Raw genomic sequence first — 17,947 nt, forward strand, 5'->3', positions numbered from 1 at the left:
ATTCGCATAGGAGTGCATTGAGTTCCCCACTGTCTTTCATCTGAAGCACCTAACTCCTGCGAGATAAAAGGAGCGAATTTGTTGTCCGCGGCAGTTGCAGTCTCGCAGCCAGGTGCCATGACCTACACTCGACACATTGCATGCAAAAGTGTGCAACCGTCTTTGTGATTGTACTGAATGCATAGTCTTGGATGATCAGCGTCTACTCCTGCAGCTTCCATCTCCGTATTTTGTTTCCGTTGACTTGCGCCAACAACTTGCTGTCTACAGCAGGGGACAGCTATACTGCCTTATCCCTATACACACACAGCAGGTAATCACCACCGGGTAGCGCTTCTTGATGGTCGATTTCTGAACGTTTGGTTGAAAGGCTTGGCCCCAACCTGTAACGAACTGAGGAAAGGATACATTTTTAGTAGTAACAAATGAACCATGTCCCCCAAGTATTGCTAATCAGGTACGTATGGGGCGAGTAGTTCACGTTGGAAACCAAAGACTTTTCACCTCCCGGGATGAACTCTATGATCCAGGACGTTATAACCATCCTCGCCTCGCCCGGATGTCTTGCTGAGGTGCAATGGCGGTTGCACCTCTATTCCGATGGATGAGTGTCCACCCCCCTTCCAATGGGAGAGAGCAGTCGGTCAGAGGCCATCTCCTCCAATTATTAGATGCATTCTAGGATTTAGCACATTATTTCAACTACTAGCTGCAATCCAGCCCATCATCCGGCAAGTACTTTTTCCGGTAAGCTGAGCGATTGTAACTACTGGTGGTACTTCCGAAAACCTTTGCTTAAAGGCCCCGCCTACGGATACCATGCTCAAAATGTTATTCCTTATTGATGAATCCCCATCCACAGCTTCAAGATGTGAGCTTTGTCATGGAAATGTTCCATCATATCGAAGATTGACAAAGGCTTCTACCGAAGAGCTTCGTTATTTGCAGTATGCTGAACATGGCTTTCCACCACTGTAGTTGTGCATCGTGGCTTCTAAGCTTTTGAGGGTAGACTGCTGATAACTGCTGATACAGGTTGAGAGAGCCCAAGGAATGCAACTGAATATTTAACCAGCTTTTCAGTTATCATGGTGTATCAACGCTTGTTATGCCTGAGGTGCAGAATTTGCCAAGCGAAGCGTAATGGTAAGTAGAACGACCACACAAGAGGCCGGGCGAACGTGGTCTCAATACAGGACAACGGGGGGACAGTAGGGAAGAGGTGGAATCCAAGACCACACGCCAACAAGTTGCTCGGTCGATGCCCAAAAAAACGAGACCAACTCTATACGGACTCAAGAGCTCTCATTCCTCTTCTTGGTTTTCTCCATGGTCCCATCATCCCCCAGTGCGGTGACAATAATATACACATCACTTTGCACACTACAAGTAACACATTTCAATCACCGTATCGTTTACACGCCCGATGTTACGGATATGCATGATATGCCTCTCACGTATTGCTCCGCACCCAGCAAGATACACTTTGAGTCTCTTGAAGCGTTCACTTTAAATATAATACATGTAGAGAGCACAAATGGTTTTCAGTTCGTGGCCCTTCACCGTACGCTATCCTGCCTCAACTAGAGTCGTTGGGATCCCATCAAATACATGATGCAAACGACGGAATAGAACTCTTTTCCACAGCAAACCTTCCTTCTACCTCCCCCCATCTACACTACTCTACATTGCTTTACAAATATCTTCTGCTGCTGGTCCGCCAGGCAGCAACCTTCAACCTTGAAGGTCCCAAAAGAAACCAAACAAGCCATCCCTATAACCACACTAATGTGACTCCAACCGTCCAAGACGTCGTTTGCGATCGTCGTCCTGCTGGCCATTTGCTTCTTGTTGACCAAAAGATCATGACGATATACTCGGCAGCACCGGGAAATGTAACGCCGCTCAAGTCACCCATCCCATCAATGCACTGGTCTCGCGTCCCAATGCGAGGGACACACATTCCCCCTCCTCTCCGCGCCCACACAACTACAGCCCTCCATTCCAAACTCTACGTATTCGGTGGGTGCGACGCCAAATCATGTTTCAACCAGCTCTGGGTATTCGATACGGAATCCTTATGGTGGACCCGGCCAGTGGTGAGGGGGTCTGTTCCGCGTACCGTGCGAGCGCATGCGGCATGTGTCATAGCGGACCGGTATATCGTTTATTTTGGCGGTGGGGACGGCCCGGTGTATTATGATGGAGTGTATGTGTTGGATACGGTTGAGATGGCTTGGCATACGCCGAGGGTCAGTGGGGTGGCGCCTTCTGCGAGGCGGGCGCATACAATGTGGGTTTGGGAGGGGGATGTATATGTGTATGCGGGTGGGGATGGTGTGAGGGCTTTGAATGATGTGTTTGTATTGAGGATGGGCAAGAGTGGGTTTGGGGATTCAAAGCGGGGGGATCCGAGAGGTTTGAATGATGCGGGGCCAGATGCGAGACATGGGGAGACTCTAGAAGACAGTCTTGTTGTTGAATGGCAAGTGGTGGAAACGCGGGGACCTGTCCCATCTCATCGGGGTTACCACACCTCGACACGCATCGGCCACACACCTCATGTCCTCGTGTACGGCGGGTCAGACGGCCACGAATGTTTTTCCGACGTGTCCCTCCTCGACATGCAAACCCTCACCTGGAAATCCATCTCCCTCGACCGAGCCTTCCCGCGCCTCTCCCACACTGCGACCCAAGTGGGATCCTACCTCTTTGTTCTAGGCGGACACGACGGAACACGATACGGCAACGAAGCACTATTGTTGAATCTTGTGACCATGAATTGGGAGACGAGGAATGTGTGTGGGAGTGGGCCTGAAGGAAGGGGGTATCATTCTGCATGTTTGGTGGATTCGCGGGTATGGGTGTTTGGAGGGTATGATGGGACGAGAGTGTATGGGGATATGTGGGTGCTCGAGTTGAGTGCGAGTGCGTATTTGCCTCAGATTACTGCTTTTGAGGTGGGATGTGGAGATGACGTCCTGTGATGTGCAGTGTGCAATGACGTCCGGTGAGGTGTGGTATCCACATACATGCAGAACATGTGCACAGGCACAAAATGCGCACACAAGTGTAAGTGATTGGGATGTATCTATAGAATAGAGAATGGTTTCCTCGAGTTCACAGTCGGCAAGGGATTCATCCTCCCTGATAGCACAACTTCCCTTCCTTCTTTCTCCATATACAATAAAGGATCAGACACATCTCTAGGACGAATGTCTAATCTTGTAGTTGCGTTCATGGAGGAGGTGTGCAAAGGCAACGGAATAGCAAGTCATTGGCAGTGGAAAGAAAAGTCGGAGATGCAAAGAGTCCAAGCCCCATTAGATGACTGTGCCACACACAAATGCTCGCTTGCTGCAAGTTGCTCTTGCTTTGTTTCCATCCAGACGATCATGTTGGGAGGCTCGCAGGTATTTTTATTCGTCATTACACTACATGACACACCTTTTCACATTTGCTTTGTTACGTTCAGGATGCCCCTGCGCACTCTCATCAACGCGCACAAAACGAACGCTTACGCCTATTACTCGCCCGCGCAAGCATCTACTCTTCTTTCCTCGCAGACAACCTCGCACAACGACAACTCTCATGTGCCCAGGGCAACCGCATGTCCCTCTCTACATCTTCAGAGAATGTCGTAGCAGAATTCTCTGACCCTGACCCAGAACCTCCTGCCCGCGTCACACGGCGAAAGGGTGCCAGACCAAAGAGGCATCCACGCGTTCAACCAGATCGACCCGACAAGGTGCAAGAGGATCGCGTGCATGAGGTGCTCAGTGAGGGGCGGACAAAGAGACAACCGAGTCTTGTCACGGGTGGTGAAATGAGAGAGTATCAGTTGGTGGGCATGGAATGGTTGATTAGTTTGTATGAGAATGGGTTGAGTGGGATCCTTGCCGATGAAATGGGTTTGGGAAAGGTATGTTGCCGATCCACGCCAAAGGGTGGGATTTTTACAAAAGAAAGAGGAGTGGATTGCCATTCACGTCGAGCATTTGGGAGCCAATGTGGTGATAACCAACGAGGTGTGATACCGTACTTTTTTATTAAGAAAAGAGATGGGCCGGGGATCCGCGCGTTAGCCTGGCGATCGCCAATGGTGAAAGGATGACTATAGACTTTTTTAGCGATCAAGCATCTCCTTGACGTCCAGCATGGATCACAGTGCTGATTAGAATTACAGAGGAATGCCGAGCTAGGGATCCGAAGCGATCATGTATGATTGAATGCAAACGCTCAACGTGACCTTATGCAAACAGAGAGGGATGGCGCCGTTTCGAGGGTTATGCCGATCGGGATCTAAAGTAATGGCTTTCGCCTGCATTATCGTTTGATCATTCCTCTCTTAGTGTCTCCCTCGACTCGGCAGCACGCCCTCTCAATTCACTTATCCCCACTCTAACGTACATATCCCCCCGACACATACAGACCCTTCAATGTATAGCGTTCCTCGCCCACCTCTACGAAGTCGGCACAAAGGGCCCCTTCCTCATTGTCGCCCCTCTCTCCACCATCACCAACTGGGTCGCAGAGTTTAAGCATTGGGCGCCTAGTATTCCCGTCGTGTTGTATCATGGGGATAAAGTCGAGAGAGGGTGGTTGAGGAAGAACAAATTTGGGGTTGGGGTTGTTGTTACGACTTTTGAGGTTGTTTTGAGGGATCGAACATGGCTTCAGGTGGGTTATTTTTTTGAACACTGCTGTGAGCGGTGGGTGGGCCGGTGGGGAATCGTCGCGAGGGGAAAAATAAAGAAACGCTTGAAAAAAGCATCAAACGGAAATGAGCATGGGCCGGTGGGTGAGGAACAGAGTGCTCTTGCGGTAGAGGGGCATTGGGAGAAAGCAGTACCGCGTATCTGCACGATTGTGGTATTGTGTGCGCATACAATAGTGCTGAGTGGGGAGTGCACTATACCCGTCTTGCGACACAGTCTAATACTCACATGTTGATTAGAACTACACGTGGACATACATTATCATTGACGAAGGACACCGACTCAAAAACCTAGACTGCAAACTCATTCGGGAATTGAAGCGGTATCCGGCTGCCAATCGGTTACTACTCACTGGAACACCGTTACAGGTAAACTTGTCCGCGTACCATTGTGCAAAAGAAGAAGTGTACAAACAACGCAGCCATCTGGTTTTTTCCTAGAACAATTTAGAGGAACTTTGGTCCCTACTTAATTTCGTCATGCCTGAAGTCTTTCATGATCGGTCATTGTTTACGTCCCTATTTTCCACCCCTACCGACACACCCGACACACCCAACAAAGACACACCCGACACGGACACACCCACAGAGAATACAACCGACACAACAAGCCTCCCAACCCTCCACGCCATCCTAAAACCCTTTTTGCTCCGTCGCATCAAATCCGAAGTTGACCTCTCCATCCCACCTAAACGCGAGTGGATCATTTACTGCCCGTTAACGACCATGCAAAAAGAATTGTATGATGCGGTTCGGGAGGGGAGGTTACGTGAAAAGGTTGTGGAGCTGTTGATGGGGCGTGATGATCTTGGTATGTACTGGTGTTGCTTGTTTGTTTTATGCGGCGTGATGGGACTCGAAAATTTGAATGTGTTTTTCTTGTGTTTGTATAGATGAGAAAGACTTTGTGGATTTGTCAGATGATGTGGATCAGGATGTCGTTTTAGCGGCGGACCTTGATTTTGAGCAGACTGATGGTACGTGTCCGCGGTTTGTGTGGATTTGTGTGCATGCGTTTTTTTTAATGTGATCGTGTAGGTGTACGGCGGGTAGTGAAACGGTTTCGAGAAGAAGATGAGGATGCGGATATCGAAAAAGCGCATGCCGTTCGTGTGTATTTCTATTGTGGTTTCTTTTTTTTTGAGTATGCTGATGATGGATATGGTTCTAGAGGTTACAGTCAAGTCCCAAAAGCTCCAAAGCCCCATCATGCAATTCCGTAAAGTATGTAACCACCCCTTCCTATTCTTTGGTCACCAAGACGAGACTCCAGTTCCCACCAGCACCAGCACCTACCTCCCCTTCGACCCAACCCACTCCACTCAGCCCCTCATTACCCTCTCTGGTAAATTCCTCACCCTCGACCGCCTCCTCCCTCACCTCCTCCCCACCCACAAAATCCTCCTCTTTTCCCAAATGACACGCACACTTTCCCTCCTCTCGACATACCTCTCACTCCGTCATATCCCCCATTGCAGGCTAGACGGCTCCACACCTCTCGAAGTCCGTCAAACTGAAATCCACCGTTTCACCCATACAGATACCCCAATCTTTTTATTATCGACGCGCGCGGGAGGGTTAGGACTCAACCTCACTGCAGCGGATACAGTCATCTTGTTTGATTCCGACTGGAACCCGCAATGTGACCTTCAAGCCATGGACCGTGTCCACCGGATTGGACAAACGAAACATGTGTTGGTTTTACGGTTTATTTGTAAAGGAACCGTTGAGGAACGGGTTGTTGAGTGTGCCAATCGTAAAAGGAAATTGGAACGGGTGGTTGTTCATGAACGTATGTTATGTTTGTGCTTTTGTGTTTTTCAGACGCTTTGTATAACCTTTATTATTTTGTAGGGCTGTTCAAGGGCACACATCAAGATTTTGTGTCGAATACGAGTGTACCGGATTCAGAGGTGTTGGGGATTTTAAGGGAGCGGGTTGTGGTTGATGCTGTTGGGGAGGGCTTGGTGACGGACGAGGAGGTTCAGAGGGTTTTGTGTCGGGATTTCAGTCAGAAAGCAACGTCCAGTGGGGATGGAGGGCATGATGGGGGGAGGGTGAGGATGGTCTAAGTGTTTTTTCTTGGTGGTATTGTTTTTATGTACTTTGCTTATTGGTGTATCGGTCACTTTTGCTGTTGCTCTTTTGGCGTACTTGTAAAACAAAATGAATGTGCAAGTCTAAACAGTTTTATTCGTACTCGTTTCTATCAAACATCTATGTGCTGTGCTAGTGACGTTGCGCATAGTGTGGCCGTCTTCTAAAAAACTCTACAGCGTTCCCAGCGGGCGCACCACTCTCACCACCCACCTTGCTCACGCACAACTCGCACGACCTCTTCCAACCCTACCCGATCCTCCTCAGTAAATCCCCCAACATCCCTACAATCCACATCCAAAACCCCCACCAAAACCCCGTCAACAACAACCGGGACAACAATCTCACTCTGACTGGCGGAATCACATGCAATATGTCCCGGAAATGCATGCACGTCGGGAACAACCACTGTTGCCTTTTCTCTCGCCGCTTTACCGCACACACCCTTTGAGAATGGGATTAACGTACATGCGACTTGCCCGTGAAAAGGGCCTAGGTAGAGTGTATCGGGTTTTGCGGCCTTGTGTGTGCCCGTCAGATAAAAACCGACCCAGTTGATGTTGCGGGTGGGAGGGTAGGCATGGTAGAGGAGAGCAGCGGTGTTGGCGAGGTTGGAGGTAATGGGGAGGGAAGGGTCGAGGAGGGAGACGAGTTGGGTAACGAGGTTTGTGTAGAATGGAGTGGTCATGATGAAAAAGTTACGGACGTTGTTACTGGTAGGCGAAAACAAGTCTCTGGTCAACTCTGTAAATGACAATTGCTTGACGAAGAGGATTGGGGGAAAGCAACGTTGGAAAGAAAATGTTTGAAATGAGGAATCTTGAGCTTTTTATAAACTGTTTGCGTGCGGTGGGCAACAAATCGCGCGAGATCTTGACTGGACTCGGTAGATCACATTTTGGGCCATCAACCATCTTGCACCATGTCGTCGTCGTCGTCGTCGTCTTCGTCCATTGCATCACTCCTCACACCCCTCACGGCAAACCTCCACATTCCACCCACCCTCCACCACCTCAAAACATTCATTCCATCAAGCACCCGCGGAGACCTCACCCGAATCTTTCACGTAAACTCTCAATGAATTGCATTGCATGGTTTTTGCGTTATGTTCTCATTTCTTCAAAAAAAACTAGTAGTGGTGCATATCCCACTACGCCCGCACAAACACCACAGACGCATTCTCGACATGCATCCCAAAAAACCTAGTTCAAACGCATCCCGCCGTCAACGAGATTTATGTATTGACATTATCGGCCAGTCTTGCTCACGAGGGACTCACAAAAGTATTCTTCAAGGTAACGTTTTTACACTTTTGCCATCTACAGTTTTGATCATAAGGTTTATTTGGGAAAAAAAGCTCCTCGTAGAAGGCCCTCCGAAATTCATTTGGCTCGTACCTTACGCACTCTCAACAACCGAGACGTTGATTGCATTTCATACGTACATGATGGAATCCTACAACAAACGAAATACTATTTTGGAAAACCTTGATAAAGCATTGTAAGTTGCCCCTTCCTCCAACGCTTGCATACATGAATATGCAAGACGGTACACTAACAATGTTGCGTGTAGTGTTTTGGGACCACTGGATACGCTGTTAAATCATATATTCAGTTACCTCCTGACGAGGTGGTCGCCAAAAGTTTTGGAGAGTTTGAAAGAGTGTTTGGATGTGTATGCGGCTAGGAGGGGTAGGTTCACCGTTGTAAAATGCTTTTTTTTTCTGCTCAATGCGTTTGTCAAAATAGATGAAATGTTAATGGATATTTTGATTTTGTAGAAAAGTATGTGGTGGGGTACTTGGTGACGCTCACGGTGATTTGCCCCACGTTTCTTGAGCGTATGTGTTTTGTCATGTTGTTTGCTTTCATATCTGATGGTCGTTCCTAATGTTGTCGCTGATGGTTCAGAATTTGGAAATGAATTGGTGGAGATGGTTGGGATGTATGTTGAAGGTATGTGCGGGGGTGGGCAAGTAAAGGGTGCTGGGTAAGTTTTTAGTGTGTCTCCAAAAAGGTGTTTGGTTGTGATGAATCTCGTCTTTTCTCACTATTCCGTATTCATCAATATCCGCCATACTACGTTGAAGTCCACCCGCATTCCTCGACGACATCCTCCCCCCCTACATCCACTACCTCCTCACCAAACACCCAACCCTCACACCTCCCATCACTCTCCTTCTCTCCCGAGCATCTAATTCCCCCTCTTCCTCACCCCTGGCCCAAACCCTCCTCTACAACACTCTCCAAACCATTCTAAAAGACCTAACCCAAAACGGCGCATCCCCCCTTCTCCCCGCTTTTCGCACCCATTTCACCCGTCTAACCCAATCAGCATCCCAAAACTATCTCTGCGAAGCATTATGGATCCTGTGCATCATAACATTTGGGCACGAAGCGATTATACGGGACGCTCACCTCCTTACACCCTCCCTGTTGGGATTACTTGATGAGACAAACCTCTTGAAGTATGTATTCCTGACATTGGATTTAAGACCTATTTTACTCGCATTTAAACTTTTTGCTGACCTTTAAACAGTCAGACAATAACGTCGGTTCTTGTCTCACTTGACACATACCCTCCCAAAACACGTACACACATTCTCGAATCCCTTCGCCGCTTTACGCACGTCCTACGTCCCAATTACCGTTTACTTGAACCACATGTTCGCGACCCAGTTACGCGACACGCGGCATTGGCATTGTGGGTCGGTGGGCCGGCGGAGGTGATTGAGACGGTGTTGGGCATTTGGATGCAAGTACGTGAGGAACGAGGGATTTGTGAAGAAGTTGTAAAGAGTATGGAGGGTGAGAAAGTTGTGTACGGGGTTTTGGAGTGGGTTCGACGGGCGGAGTTGACGAGTGAGGAGTGGAGTGTGTTGGCGGGTTTGGCAGGTATGCTCATCAGGTTTTTCTTTACCACTCTATATAAAACTGTTTAATTCATCGCACTTTTATTGACAAGGTCCATCGCATCGACCGCTCTTGGCTCGCCTTTTTTCCAAATCCCTCACACATCACCCTCCGACGCCCCTTGGATGCTACACCCTCCCAGCCATGCCAACCACCCCTCGCGACAAGACCCTCGTCCACATTTTTCAAACACATAGAGGATTATGGGGCGTATTGGACGTAATTGGCCAGGGTACGGTCATCATGAATCACAAACCAGACGTTATACTGAAATTCTTGTTTTGTCGTAGACTATGAAGCGACTGTATACGCAGTAGACGTGTTTCGGCCCCTCCTGGCATACAGCATCGCATTCTGGTCTCAATCCCATCGAAGTCCTTCTCAACACCCCTACGAGTTCGACAGCGCAGTTCGAGTGATCACATTACTGAGCAAGGTAATTTTTCATTTCATTCTATTCGTCATGATATTCGTAAACGATGCTCGTTACGATCACCTTCTCACGAGACATTCCTTTACAGTCCCAGATCCTGCCTGCTCCACTTGCACATGCTCATCTGATGGTGACGGATCTTTCACCCAAGGACCTGACAAGCATCCTCGGTATCTGCTGGGACATCTTCGCGCTCTACACCATCCCACCCCCTCCAAAGCCCCTCTCACCGTCCGACATACCCAACTGGAAACAACACTTGAAAACAGTGCAAGGCATCGTGAAGCGCCATGTACACCTGACGGCACCCTACATGGGCCTGTTTTTCTGAGCGTTAATGGGATGTCTTTTTGGGAAGGATTTTGGTCACCCATCGAATTAAATCCAGAGTAATCCCAACTGTGACGAAAATGCCTAGATTTTGTGTCAATCATTGAAGAGTGTCATATCAATGGCAAAAGCACGTACCTCCAATAATTCCACAAAGTCTCGTTAAGAAATGGAGAAAGCCCTGCCGAGACTCTGTAATCCGTACCAAAATCGGCTCAATCTCGTACTTTATAAATACACCTACTCAAATCATTCAACAACTCTCCCATATGCACTAGAAACCAAACAGGTTGCGCTGACCTGGTAACCCTCCTTGCTTATTATCCACCGTCAAGGACCGCGTATAATCCGTCACGGCATATTGACTCGTCAACAGCGCCCGTTTCCCAAACGCTCGATTTCGGTCAATGTAGACGGTTGGGACCTGCCGAAAACACGTTAGCGTATATGTATCACCAAATAAACAATATCGTACGTACAATGGCAATAAAATATTGAAACATGTCCATTTCTATAATACGTTAGTTGAGTTACTAATGTGGAATGCATCCGTGTACGTACTCGTTGACGCCATTTCGAGGGTCCGGTCCAAAGGATTTCGTAAACCGGGGTAATTGGGTCCAAACGACAAGCGATCAATGCGGTGTGTGAAGTTCATGGCTATCAGAAAAAGATGCTCGTTACGATGTGACATGACGTATTGTACGTTTATTTGCGTTTAGGTGCGTCTGGAGGTACCTTCATGTGGTGTATGTCCGCCAAAATACCCGTGTCCCAATGCAGTGAAATGTAGCATTCCCGAGACTTTATTGACGTTAATGGATCCTGTTATACGGCAGGCTTCTGTTTCCTCTCCTACTGCGAATGTGAGTATACATTTGGATATTTGTCATCTCTGAGATTCACCACCTCGCGTTGTGGATCCCCCATCATTCTCCCGATTCCGCATCGCTTGCCCGACGAGTTTGTGAATATCCATTTTGGGCTTATCGGACGTGTACCTTGTGTTGGTGGTTTGTCGGTTAGAGATTTCGTCAAGACGATTTGTGACTTTCCTCTATTCTCTTACCCTAACCGCCTCGTCCCCCGCGTTGCGAAAACTACCTGTGTAATAGATATAAGTACCAATATAAAATACTATACCAATACAACTAACCAACCTTTTCAACATTTAATGACTTTGAGACGGGTAACGACACCCCGGCCACATCCAACACATCTGCCCTCAAATCTAGAGGCCATTCCAATGACGTTAGCACCAGCCAAAGCTACACCAACCCATACTAGACATAACTCACAAGAACACGGCATTGCAATCGTTAAATCCATATTGATCTGCAAAGCATGCTCAGCACTTCTCGTCTCATCCACCACAAACTCATAATCTTGTCGAATGTCTCTGTACGCTTTGAATTCGCTAACGGCGAGATAGGCGAGTAAACCAGCTACGAGGAGAGTGACGAGACCGCCGGTATGCGTCGCATGTTGGATATTGCGTTGGACTTTTGGAAATGCGTCAAGGTTCGAGAGGCGCATGGCAGCATGACGATGGAAAGCAAAGAAATCATCAGTTGGGCAACTCCTCCAGACCAAGAGTCACGTGAGCAAGACAGGTTGTAGCTTTAATTTAATTAATGAGTTGCTGAGTCATACAGCAGGAAGTGGTCGCTTTGGGGCTTTTTGAACCATTGGAGATCTTGTTTAATTTTCATGAGCACGACGGCATCGCTTGACAATGTGCCGTTGACCGCCAGAGATGGAGCAGCACCAGCTCTTTCCGTCGAGTCAGCAACGTCTCCACTCCGCACATCCCCTCAAGTCTTTTTCGTAAAGCAACTCACGGTCCAATTCTTTTTCTCTCGGAATACACTGCTCTCCATCTCGCTGGATGCCGTATCGGTAGCCACCCAACCAGAAGAATGGAATGTATCCTCCAAACAGGCAGTATTGGACGAGGAGGATTTACCTCCCGGAACGGAGTTCGAGGCCCTAGACACTGTGGACGAGATTATTTATTTTGATATCGGGAAACTGCTAGGTAAGGTTGAACACTTTTGGTGTATGAGCGGGATGGCTAAACAGAGCTCACAAAAAAACCCCAATAGAAGACCAAGTGGAGGATGCCTCGCTTATTTTTCAGTTCAATACTCGAACCGGGGTGCATGTCTTTCAGGCGTTATCTGAAGAGCAAAAGGCCGAGATTGCCGCGTGTGTGAGGAAGGCAACGTCAGAAAAACATGCAATGCCGCTGGAAGTTGAAGGTATGTAATGGGTGTGCTAAGAAAGTGGTTTCTAGCCACATCATTTACGCTTTCTTCACTCGATAGCAAATGACCAGGACGAGGAGACTGTCAGCAGGTCAGTGCCGTACCTCACTGACTTGAATCTCCCTCCCCACCAACCCATACACATCTCCACTAGTATTGAACACTCTCTCGAACATTATACAACACTATGCGATACCTACGAAGTCCAACTCCAGTCAATCAAGGTCCGTTCTCAATTGACCATGCATTATGTCCATGCCCACGTCCGGAATCTGGCTCATTGAAAACTTAGACTGAACTCGAAGAAAAACCGAACTCTTGAAGTCTCTCGAGTCTAAATGGACTGAAGTCCACGAAACAAATACCGTATGTATATTCAACACTATTGTAGTGATTTTTCACACTAATATATCGCAATAGACACTTGTCGAAATGCTCGAAGAAATGCAACACCGAAACGAAATGCTGGCGGCGCGATTAGAGGATGCAAATAGATCAAGTCAAGATGCTGCCGATAAAATTGCAACAATGCAGAGACGAATGGATGAAAAGCGGAGATTGTTGAAGGAAAAGGGCGAGCTGGTAAGATGTTGGAATTATAATAAGATTGACTTTTTCTCATTTCGTTATGCACAGTTACAGAGAATTGGAGAGCGAATCACTAAACCCGATGATGGGATACGGCTGCAATGGCGACATGTAGCCGCAGGAGGTGACAATTTCTTGAACATTTCCACAAGAAAAACAAAATCCATTGACCTAACCGTCTGGACCAACACACAGCTGGCGCCCTCCTTTTCACAGCATTCGTCGCCCATTATATATGGCTCGTACTCGTCTTCACGCGTACAATGCGAGGTTGATACCAGATTGTATATCTATTAGATATCTTGTACATGTAACAGATTCGAACCATGCGTATATACATAATGTTTGAAGAATATGAACAGTTGGTTGGGATAAATAAAACTAATAGAATTGCTCAAGAGGCTTGCGTCCTGGATTGCCCGATGCTCCGCATTCGCATCTCTGCAAGCTGTTGTGCAAATGACTTTGCGCTTCGCACCAGCTAGAAAGCATAACATTTCAATCTTGGATGAACGCAAAGCTTCACATGCGATTGCAAAGGTAAAAGTACCTCTTCTTCCAGAGCCTTAACTCGGGCTTCTGCTCGCTCGGCTCGTGCCGACATTATGCTCAACTCGTGTCGATTCGCCTTGATTGATATATGAGCTTCCGATAAAATGAGAGACCGTTATGAGTGAAGAATACCTTTCTCGATTCATCTTCTTGTTCGGGGTTCCTGCATAAATGCCAACAGTACCATTAGATACTGGAAGTCAACAGAATGCACCGTACTGTAACGTACCGTGTCTCTTCATTTTCAGCTCCCGGTTGAGAAGTTTCTGTATCTCGCTTCCCGCTTTGCTGCTACATAGCTCTTTCAACACTTTAAATCTAAACAATCTACAAAATATCGAAACGTCTACCTTTTCCAATTTCAGTATCCGCTCTGATAGCGCGACATTTTCCTCTGCCAGTAGTTTACAAACTCCACTCTCAAATGTTTCGGGATCACGACATGCAGACTGGACAAATGCCGATAAACGGGTCTGCCCGCCTTGCACATCAGCTTGCAACGCCTCTTTTAGCAACTCTTCCAGCTTTTTGATGACTACTTCCTGTTTTTGCATGGCGAGTTTGAACTTTGATGCTTTTTCGAGCTTGTCCTATTGAATGAATCAGTCACACTTGTTTCCTTTTATAGCCGTACAAAGGTGCAGTCCTTACTTGTAGCTTTTGGAGATAGGCTTGTTGAGCTGTGTGTGCCTCCCGAATCTCCAAAAAACGTTTCTCAAGTTCGTTTCTCTTTAAAGAAGGGTAAGTACAATTTAATGTCCACCGTTACCGACTCAGCAAGATCATATGAACCTCAATAGTGGATCGATGAGCTTCTTCCAATTCATTTTGAAGTCTTTGATTGGCATGGACTTCTTTCTGAAGCTTGTGCACAAGGAGGGGTGAGTGGCGCAAAAGAAAAAGTCAAGGATGTCGAATGAATTGCGTATATCCCAAAAACACTAGCATAACACCACGAAGGATATAATATCGCCGGCGGAGTTCGTCAGATGACAGTACGTCTAGGTCGGATGTGTTCAAGAGTCGTGCAGTTCGCATGTCTGCATCGTCTAGCTTGTTTTCCAGTGTTCTTATTTTTGCCTGGTTGGATTTAACTTACAACCTGTTTTCGTCCAAAAGGAGTAGAGTGGGTAAACAAACCTCCAATCTCGCATTAATCTCCCTGACACGCAAAAGATCCTGCCCAACTTTCTTAACCGCTTCTGTCCTCGCATCCATTTCCTTGGTCAGCCGATCAATAAGCTGCTGGCGTTGTTCGATGTCCCGATACGTAAATGTAAGCTGCTTCACGTCCAGCTTCTGATCCCTGCCAAGGCAAAATAGTGTTACATTTTTTCGTTTGAATGAATTCAATGATTTAAGTCAAAGTCTAACGTTTCAAAGGACGCAGGTTTGACTTGTTCCGCCCCTCCGCGGTGAGCTCTGACCGTTTTCAGCAAACTGTCAAATCCCATAAAGTGCAAGGGACCAGTTCCAAATTGTTTGCTTTTGGAAGACGGCACCGGTTTCTATAAGAGTTCATCAGCACCCAGCAAGATTGAAAACAATTGTGAAGAGGAATCTCACCCAATCTTCTGGACAGTCTATTTCCAAGCTGATCTCTGCGTTGCGTGTCACAGGATGTTTGGAATACGGCGAAAAATATCGCACTTTGACAGCATCCAGAACAATAGGTTGACCTCCTTTGACCAAGTTGGACTGAAATAGTTCATCCAACGGAATGATAGAGTAGCCAAAGCAATGGTCGTTGCTCTGAGTGTATGGTCGTTGCTCCTCCAGTATCTCAAAAGCTTCTTGAGGTGGTGGTGCTTCACGATAGAATTCAATGCAGAGACACGTTCGGTCGGTGATATCTTCCTTATGGATGCGGGAATTGATTACATGCTCTCATTTTTTTTGGCAAAATGTCAATGATAGTGGCCATACATGATCCAATACGAAAGTAAATGGCTGTCTCCAGACTGGGTTCATGCTTGACTCGCAAGAGGGCGTTATCTGATAGTACTGATCACGCGTGCTTCGACTGCGATATTGGTTTTGATATACCAAGTGAGGAATGGACATGTCCTCCATGGGATTACCAGAGAGTAGCTGTCCATGAGAGTCAAACTCTAATTGGAGATGGGGCTGTAGTTGTTGCTGCAGGATGTCTTCCTGAAAAGCTGCATCAGCAAGTCTGTCTGTACATTCAAAATTTAACACGAACTGCTGTCGACTTACCCGCTCAAGCAAGTACTTCGGATCATCGATTTTCAGCACAGCATATACCCGCATGGGTGACGGTAAAGTTTCACTGACAAACTCTCTCAGCACACCGCCAACAACAACTACTGGCTTGTCATACTCTCGCCGTAGATCAATGGTGCGCGTAAAGCCAGGATTCAGATTTGTCAAGCTCACTAATAGGTGGGGCGACGGATCATTGTCTTCCATGTTGGACTTTAAGAGGAGAGTCACCTGTCGATGAGATGGCAGCCATACCCGGGAGATGGGCAGAATGTAGCGGGCAAAAATGCGCCTGGTTCCTCCGTCTGCTACCGTGAGCTGAAGTTCAAAGCCATGGGACACGTCGTACGGCTCTGAAAGCTCCATAATGAGATGTACTCCAAAGGACGGCTCACTGTGCGAATACAACTGTGCTTAACTCAAGCTTCTCTCCACATGTCATTGCAACCTCTCAACTCACCGACAAGGGGGAGCAAGAGGTGTAGCGGCCTTCTGCTTTGGTCCACTCTTTCTCGTCTTGGCAATAACGAATGCTCTTGGTAACATCCGCTTCCCAGTTCCTGGATCCAGTACGAATGGAATATTCCACACCTTGTGTACAATAATGACCAGCCGTTGTCCCCCTGGGTTCGGCGGATGGTCTTTATGTGATGACGAACGAGAAGTTGGATGCTCAGCCTTCTTTTTTACAACTTTGGCTGGGAGTGGTGGCATCTGCTCATCTGCAATACGTTCCCACTCCTGGGAGACTTTATGCGACCCATTGGAAGGATTACGTTGTCTTGGCTCCTTTGCACTTTCATCACCTCTGGCCTCCTTTGACGGTTCCGCACTATCTACAGGTTTGCCAGGTTCTACAAGCAGCTGGATTCGCGCCCTTCCAATAGGCTCATCATCATCTGTACGAGCCATAAATCCATATGACGATACATGCCGCTCGCCGCCCAAAAGCCGTTCGAGGACGGTTTGGGCTGGTATGATAATATCCCCAACCACTTCCACAGTCCCTTTCTCTCGACGGATTCTGCATGCTGTGCATACCAATTCAAATGAATCTTCCTGTCCACCAGATTTGAGCCAGCGGAAACTCTGCTTGCGTTTATCGACAGCTGATGCCGGTAGCTCAAAATGGAAGGTGGTTTCTTTAAAATCAGGACTGGAGGATGTGGGCGACACGTCTGTGCGGTGTGTTGTCTCACCAAATCCCTTTGGACCCCGCAAGGATATCCAGATAAAATAGTTTGCTGGACTGTAAAACGAGACTTTGGATATTGTAACGACCAGATGCGTAGATTCCTTTCGCATTTTTGCCAATTCCTGAGGGCGGAAGTTGAACGGCTTACTCGATCATTACGCCTGGAAATCCGCATGAATTCACGTGTCAGGCCCTCAACGAGAACAACGAAGCCGTTCGCGTTTTTTGGTGACTTTCTTACTGCCCGATGGTCGTTTTTCTTTGACGACGATTTCGTTTTTCTTTGTTGAAAACTGCCTTCTCATTCCCTGCTGGTTATAAGCCCTGACGGAGGTACCCGGCTGAGCGACTCATTGTCGAATTCCAGTCATCGCGTCAACCCGGACAAGAGAGAGTGTGAAACCCCGGACGTCATCCTTCCAAATTGAGTTGCCATCTCACGACTTGTAACTCTTACAGTACGTTGGGAGTGTACACTTGAACGCAACATTCAGGAACTTTTTTGTAATCCTCTGTAACGCGCATGTCCTTTTGGAAAAAGGAAACGAGCTGTCATCATACCCTTCGTGTTCCGTATATCCTCGCCACTGTTGGTGGCGGACTACAACCTCACACCCCCATACCCCGACC

General features: G+C 47.6%; 7 protein-coding genes across 7 annotated transcripts; 4 read left to right on the forward strand and 3 right to left on the reverse strand.

The window, feature by feature from the left end:
• Positions 1-1,855: 1,855 nt before the first annotated feature.
• Positions 1,856-3,214, forward strand: SPPG_00117 (uncharacterized protein). Its single transcript, XM_016748450.1, has one exon. The coding sequence runs from the start codon at positions 1,866-1,868 to the stop codon at positions 2,985-2,987; it is 1,122 nt and encodes a 373-aa protein (XP_016612425.1). The 5' UTR covers positions 1,856-1,865; the 3' UTR covers positions 2,988-3,214.
• Positions 3,215-3,384: 170 nt separating this feature from the next.
• SPPG_00118 (uncharacterized protein) lies at positions 3,385-6,903 on the forward strand. The gene is made up of 9 exons (XM_016748451.1): positions 3,385-3,413; positions 3,476-3,922; positions 4,432-4,680; positions 4,958-5,086; positions 5,159-5,528; positions 5,611-5,694; positions 5,756-5,827; positions 5,889-6,509; positions 6,572-6,903. The coding sequence occupies exons 1-9, from the start codon at positions 3,396-3,398 to the stop codon at positions 6,787-6,789; spliced, it is 2,208 nt and encodes a 735-aa protein (XP_016612426.1). The 5' UTR covers positions 3,385-3,395; the 3' UTR covers positions 6,790-6,903.
• SPPG_00119 (L-methionine (R)-S-oxide reductase) lies at positions 6,890-7,779 on the reverse strand. The gene has a single exon (XM_016748452.1). The coding sequence runs from the start codon at positions 7,500-7,502 to the stop codon at positions 7,017-7,019; it is 486 nt and encodes a 161-aa protein (XP_016612427.1). The 5' UTR covers positions 7,503-7,779; the 3' UTR covers positions 6,890-7,016.
• SPPG_00120 (uncharacterized protein) lies at positions 7,623-11,003 on the forward strand. Its single transcript, XM_016748453.1, has 11 exons — positions 7,623-7,880; positions 7,948-8,109; positions 8,172-8,314; positions 8,387-8,505; positions 8,595-8,654; positions 8,725-8,803; positions 8,904-9,281; positions 9,353-9,708; positions 9,779-9,958; positions 10,017-10,162; positions 10,248-11,003. Exons 3-11 carry the CDS (start codon positions 8,259-8,261, stop codon positions 10,488-10,490), a joined length of 1,617 nt encoding a protein of 538 aa, XP_016612428.1. The 5' UTR covers positions 7,623-7,880; positions 7,948-8,109; positions 8,172-8,258; the 3' UTR covers positions 10,491-11,003.
• SPPG_00121 (uncharacterized protein) lies at positions 9,365-12,037 on the reverse strand. The gene is made up of 10 exons (XM_016748454.1): positions 11,788-12,037; positions 11,650-11,720; positions 11,559-11,593; positions 11,399-11,490; positions 11,228-11,344; positions 11,051-11,149; positions 10,969-11,000; positions 10,790-10,913; positions 10,628-10,729; positions 9,365-10,573 (listed from the first exon to the last, which is right to left on the reverse strand). Exons 1-10 carry the CDS (start codon positions 12,023-12,025, stop codon positions 10,494-10,496), a joined length of 990 nt encoding a protein of 329 aa, XP_016612429.1. The 5' UTR covers positions 12,026-12,037; the 3' UTR covers positions 9,365-10,493.
• Positions 12,038-12,199: 162 nt separating this feature from the next.
• SPPG_00122 (uncharacterized protein) lies at positions 12,200-13,619 on the forward strand (the record flags this gene model as incomplete). Its single annotated transcript, XM_016748455.1, has 8 exons — positions 12,200-12,527; positions 12,595-12,750; positions 12,817-12,847; positions 12,911-12,980; positions 13,081-13,122; positions 13,177-13,338; positions 13,393-13,468; positions 13,540-13,619. The coding sequence occupies 8 exons, from the start codon at positions 12,200-12,202 to the stop codon at positions 13,617-13,619; spliced, it is 945 nt and encodes a 314-aa protein (XP_016612430.1).
• Positions 13,620-13,738: 119 nt separating this feature from the next.
• Positions 13,739-17,435, reverse strand: SPPG_00123 (uncharacterized protein; the record flags this gene model as incomplete). Its single annotated transcript, XM_016748456.1, has 14 exons — positions 16,583-17,435; positions 16,117-16,516; positions 15,823-16,050; positions 15,463-15,753; positions 15,271-15,404; positions 15,037-15,202; positions 14,848-14,976; positions 14,689-14,760; positions 14,548-14,625; positions 14,247-14,486; positions 14,126-14,187; positions 14,029-14,059; positions 13,895-13,972; positions 13,739-13,825 (listed from the first exon to the last, which is right to left on the reverse strand). Exons 1-14 carry the CDS (start codon positions 17,425-17,427, stop codon positions 13,739-13,741), a joined length of 2,841 nt encoding a protein of 946 aa, XP_016612431.1. The 5' UTR covers positions 17,428-17,435.
• Between the last annotated feature and the right edge of the window lie 512 nt (positions 17,436-17,947).

Source organism: Spizellomyces punctatus (assembly GCF_000182565.1).
Source record: "Spizellomyces punctatus DAOM BR117 chromosome Unknown supercont1.1, whole genome shotgun sequence".
In the NCBI taxonomy this organism is placed as follows: Eukaryota; Fungi; Chytridiomycota; class Chytridiomycetes; order Spizellomycetales; family Spizellomycetaceae; genus Spizellomyces; species Spizellomyces punctatus.